This window comes from Pygoscelis adeliae, unplaced genomic scaffold (assembly GCF_000699105.1).
Source record: "Pygoscelis adeliae isolate BGI_AS28 unplaced genomic scaffold, ASM69910v1 Scaffold265, whole genome shotgun sequence".
In the NCBI taxonomy this organism is placed as follows: domain Eukaryota; kingdom Metazoa; phylum Chordata; class Aves; order Sphenisciformes; family Spheniscidae; genus Pygoscelis; species Pygoscelis adeliae.
The window spans coordinates 980,587-986,152 of record NW_008824810.1 but is presented as its reverse complement, the minus strand read 5'-3'; the positions used below and the strand labels follow the sequence as shown (position 1 = coordinate 986,152).

General features: G+C 42.9%; 1 protein-coding gene across 1 annotated transcript in view; it reads left to right on the top strand.

Annotated features, from left to right (window-relative positions):
• The first annotated feature begins 383 nt into the window (after positions 1–383).
• Positions 384–5,566, top strand: part of CLCC1 (chloride channel CLIC-like 1) — a 17,074-nt gene continuing 11,891 nt past the window's right edge. The window contains exons 1-4 of the mRNA XM_009324224.1: positions 384–542; positions 2,306–2,401; positions 3,318–3,425; positions 4,370–4,591. Coding sequence (XP_009322499.1) covers positions 411–542; positions 2,306–2,401; positions 3,318–3,425; positions 4,370–4,591 — 558 coding nt within the window. The 5' untranslated portion in view covers positions 384–410. The remainder of the gene's footprint in view (positions 543–2,305; positions 2,402–3,317; positions 3,426–4,369; positions 4,592–5,566) is intronic.

The window sequence follows — 5,566 nt, the reverse complement described above, 5'->3', positions numbered from 1 at the left end:
GAGGTGACCGAGGCCGTGCCTCCCGCCCGCCCGGGCGTACCCACCCACCCTCACGGCCTTGGCAAGGCTCCTCCCGGGAATTCCCGTGGCGGTGCCGGTGCCGGCCCCTCGTCTCGAAGCCTGGAGGAGTTCTGCACCGTTCTACCGCCTTTAGCAAAGCTGAACTCTGCCCCGCGCCCGCTGATAACTGCAGCTGGTTACAGTGATCCGGCCACATAACACAGCTGAATCGTTGCCGGTGTTTTCTGTGAGGAAAAAAAAAAAAATATAAGCGAAGTTTAACCTGCTTGATGGGGAGCGGAGTTTTTAAACAACACCAGGGAATGCTTTTTTCACCTTGTAAGATGGTTTCTTTTTTTTCCTACGGCATGTTACGTTCTGAACTAAGTACCTGAATTTCTTGATGCAGGATGCTGTTTCCGTTGGTATTGTGTGCGGTCGTGCTAACAGGGAGCGGTAAAGTTCAAGACGACGAATGGATCGACCCCACAGACATGCTCAATTACGATGCAGCGTCAGGAACAATGAGAAGACCCTATAAGGTAGAAAAAGCAAGGGTGCATGAGTACCTGTCTCTCCCAAACAGTCCTTCAGGCGCACGCCGTTGAAAGATTGCCCCTACAGCGTGACATTAGAAAACGATAGAATTATGGTCTTTCTGCTATACACAGGAAAGTGTTGTGTGTCCATTGTTAAAGCTGCAAGAAAAAAATAGCGTCTATCTTACTGTAGATAATTAGCTCGGGGTCTTTTACCGGTGAGTTTCTGTTGCACACCGATCGAGTCACAGGAACCGTGCTTTTTGTCTTCTCACGGGTGGTGGATGATTTATGCAGGTTGTGGCTCCACGAGTTATTTCTCTGGGAAGTGCTGGGTTAAGCAGCTCTTGCTAGTTTCTTGAGTATAGTGTTAAATATCTTGAAAATTAAGTTCCCAGCTGATAAAAGGTGGGGGAGTTATGATTATATTTTACTTGAATTATCCAGTTCCCCGGTAATATGGGAATAAACCCCATTTGTTGTGTGAGAGTATTATGAAAATCAATGGTGTTTTGTAATGCTGGGCATCAGAGTGTTTAGAAGGACGATCAGAATAGGGATTGAGTGCTGTACTGTTAATAATTCATTAATATTGAGGAGAAGATTAAATGCGAAAAGCTAGTTTTAACAAGGTGAATCATCTCGGTTGTCTTGTATGCAGGGTGGACTCTACATACACCATGAGATGTGTGTTGTTTATCCAGCGCGTAGGTGCACACGTGGCACTGCAAACGGTGGTTGGTTGTACGGGCACCCTTGATTTTTGTCATTCTTCGGCTTTCAAGTTGGGTTTTGCAGTCTTGAAGAATACCATTTTCTGAAGCTTAAAAAGTGCAAACGGCATTAGTTCTCTCCGCAGAGTTCCTCCTCAGCCTCCACCTGCCCCAAGTCCACCTGATAGTCATTAGCATCCCTAAAATTAGGCAGCAAGCTTTGGAGTCTTTAAGCTCGGTGCCCAACTGCTTCAGCTTGTATAAAAAAACCATTAGGAGTTGTACTGTTGTCTCCCGCAAAAATAGAACTGCATCTTAAAGGAGAAGAATGACTGCTTTGGGTTAATCCATCTTTTCAGGATTTCTCTTCTGCTCTGCAGTGAGAGATTTGAGGTAGTCAGGCTGTGTGGGCCACCCGAGTCCGCAAAAGCAAACTCCGTATCAGCATGAGTTCGCTGATTTGTGTGATGTTGCGCTTCCTTTTGGAGACTTTCCTCAACGTGCGTGCCCGGTTGTGTGGAAGAAGCGCTGCTAAGACTAAGTCTGAGCAATTAGCAGAAAAAAAAGTGGGATGTTGTTTCAGAGTGAGGAGGGAACGTGAAAGGAAAGGCATGCAACCGAGAATGGGGCTTTGTGTTTACTTTCAGTCTGGCTGGCTGCGTGGCCAGCTGGACTGGGAATTTGTCTGGCTGAAAGCTGCCCCTTTGCTTGCTGAGTCGGTTTTTAGCCGGTCTGGTTATCTAATCTGATGCACCGCCTGGCTCAGCAGCACTCAGAGGAGGGGAAAGGGTGGGTGAGGGAGGAAGGGGCGAGACCTCACCTTTTGAAGGTAGCACACATTTAGATAAACTTAAAGCAATTGTCCGTTCGGAGCCTAAAATGACGGCAGAGGGGCAATCGGAGTGTGGTTGGGAGAGTATTAGCAGCGAAGACCAACACTCAGTTTTTAGCTCCTTTGCGCCTTTTAAGGTGGTCTGACTATAGAAGTGTAATGTGGCATATTGGCCAAATTCTTTGATTCTAAAAATATGTGTTTTTCTTATGTAATTTTAGGCAAACTATCATGACTCTGAGGATAACACCGTGGATACAGTCAGTCCTGAAATCTTATCGAGTTGTTCCAGGGAAGTAGATTCCTTGCAACACAAGGTTTGTTCTGGAACTTCAGAGTACTTTCCATCCTTTTATAGTTTGTGCTTTCTGATGATGCTTTCCTGAATAGTGTAGAACTGGTGAATTGCTGGTGTAATTTGTGAGAGAGCGTGCGTTATGTAGGGGGAACCTCTTTAGTCAGAGGAGAGACTGGAAGGAGTTTGAACTCAATTCCAAATTGCTGCTCTGCCTACCAAGGTCTGTTTCCTAAAACGTTTGATAGTGTAACAGAAGTTGATAGGAGCTACGTGCTTCTGTCCAGCGTCGACAGTTTAAACACGTGGTGTTGATGTTACACCGTGCTGCCAAAAGCTAAGAAACCTGACCTGACGTTTTCAGGTTGTTCAATTCTGTTGGATTTTAACGGGTGGGTTTTGGGCGTAGAGAACGTGTTCATGGCTGATGGTAACGTGCAGTGCTGCAGCTCTCAGGCGCCGCGGCAGGCCCCCCGCGCTGCTTCTTCCTCTGAGATCAGGAGGGTGCGGTGACGCTTGTGTGGCTACCGGGGCTCTCGCTTCCCTCAGCCATTTGGAGACCCAGTGGGATATGTAATTTTAACGGTGTTTGAGTTACTTAGTATTTTTTACAGTTCTCTCCCCCCCCCGCCCCGATGTAAACTTAAAATTTAAGAAGATCCAGGTCCTTAGTTTTTTCTGAGGATACTAACTGAGGTTAGTATTCAAACCGTATTATTAGCAGATCTGAAATCTCCGGTACTGGCCCGTCCCGTGGAAAGTAGTGTCTTCAGCAGCTGCATACACTTTTTATCTGGTGTACTAATCGTGGGATTATTGCTAAACTGAAGAAATGTGCCTCTGTTAATCCTGAGTTTAATGTGTCAGTAGGGTTTTTTTTTCCTCCTATGAACAAGCTGGTTTGAGCAAGAAGTGAATAAAATGTCTTTACATTGCAGATTGCGGAATGTGAGAAGAGGAATGCCAAATCACACGAAAGCCGTAGCTTTTCTATTTTTAAGCGATACTTGAATAAGATTTTAAATGAAGCTGGAAAACTTGGCCTTGTAAGTATTTGAACAGTCATTAAAAATTAATTAGAATTCATAATACTACTTTATGTGTTTTTCGCGGTTATCAAGTATTGATTAATTATTCTGGCATACTTATTTAAATTAAAATTAAGGGAACTGAATTGCAAAGGGTTAGCAGTGTTTGCTGAGTAGAGACTGTTGCCGTTTGATCTGTAAAGCACCCAAAGGAAGACTACGTGAATTCAGGGTATGTATCTAAATATCTCTTGCTGGGATGCGGCTGTAGTAGTACCCTGTTCAGTTCATGTTAATGGTTGTTAAACTTGAAAGAGCTGGATTTTGTTTTTGTGTTCATTGTTGACCTTTTAGGCCTTTGTTTTAGACTCTACCACGTTAACCATCTAGGAATAGTAGCTTATTAGAGTTTGCATATAAGAATCACCTTACTACTTTCTTTCTTATATTGCCTTTGGAGATTTTTTTTTTTCCTATTCAGAGGTAGAGGAATAAATTTTTAGCAACAAGCAAAATTAATATTTAACAAAGAACATTATACTTAGCAATGTAAAATTTCTTCTTTCAGTATTTAATAGCTTCTGTCTGTATTGCCCAGCCATGATCGGGGCACACATAGCACATTAGTAATTATTACTTGTTAATGAGAAAGGGCTCTAAAATTTTCATAACAGCTGAGAGAACTCACTTCATTTTTCAGGTTTTTGCTGTAGAATTGGAAGAGTACAAACCGGTTGAATTCGTGTTTTTATATAGTTTAGAGGAATGAACAAAAAGGTTATAGAATCATCGTGTGCTCCCTGTCCCATGTCTTCATCCTGCAGTCTGGTTCAAAAAGGTGCTGGTCCATAGTGAGGATATGTAATCAGGTTTTTGCATAGGGATACAGTTTTTTTTTCGTGTGTACTTCTATTTCCAAATAAGCAGCTTTTAACCATGCTTTTGCTTTGCTTTTAATTCAGCCTGAGGAAAACGTGGGCCACGTTCATTACGATGCTGAGATCATCCTTACAAAACAGACATATTTGGAGATCCTCAGGTTTCTCAATGAGGAAGCCTGGCAGTCAGGTGCTGTGGATGATGCACTTAGTGATATTTTGATCAATTTTAAGCGCCATGATTATAAAGCTTGGCACTGGAGATTTGAAGACACTTTTGGAATTGATCTGTATAATCTGTTTCTGGTAAGAAAAGAAGAAAGGTGTTTTGTTGTTGTTTTTTAATTGCTGTTTTCTCCAGTGTCTTTGTGCAAGTCCAGCCGATGAGTATTACCATCTTACCTCCACACGTAAAGCAGTTCTTTCCATCGTACTTACAGCGAGTCACGCTTTTTGTTTCATGGTTGCTGAAGGTAGAGGCGATGTATTCACTTGAAGTAAGAATTCAAGTTTTTTATTCCTGTGGTCATCTTTTCCTATTGTAGCTTTGCAGTTTTTTTTCTAGTATGCTTTCTTTTTTCTCTTCCTGTCTTTTATATCTGTGTTGCATGACTCATTAGACTCTAGTACTTTCTTGTCACTTAAACTGACAACTCGTGCATTACAAATTTTCCAGATCTGTCTCTTGTTCAAATAGATGCTGAAGCTGTTGGCTTCTGCAGGAGTTGGAATATATTTATATTGAGACAAGTATATATTTGAGGTCTTAGATTTTATAGGTTAGAGGTTTTTGTGAATTATGTGGAAAAAAATTGTACAGTGTTGGATAGAAGGGCATGACTGTGCGAGAATGTCATATTCTCTAAAATGGAACTGCAAAGTGCTACGCTGAGGATCTATAATCATAGAATTATCGAATGGTCAGGGTTGGAAGGGACCTTTGAAGATCACTTAGTCCAAGCCCCCTGCAATGAGCGACATCTTCAACTAGAGCAGGTTGCTCAGAGCCCCGTCCAACCTGACCTGGAATGTTTCCAGGGATGGGGCATCCACCACCTCTCTGGGCAACCTGGGCCAGTGCTTCACCTCCCTCAGCGTAAAAAATGTCTTCCTTGTATCTAGTCTAAATCTCCCCTCTTTCAGTTTAAAACCATTACCCCTTGGTCCTGTCACAACAGGCCCTGCTAAAAAGTTTGTCCCCATCTTTCTTATAAGCCCCCTTTAAGTACTGAAAGGCTGCAATAAGGTCTCCCCAGAGCCTTCTCCTCTCCAGGCTGAACA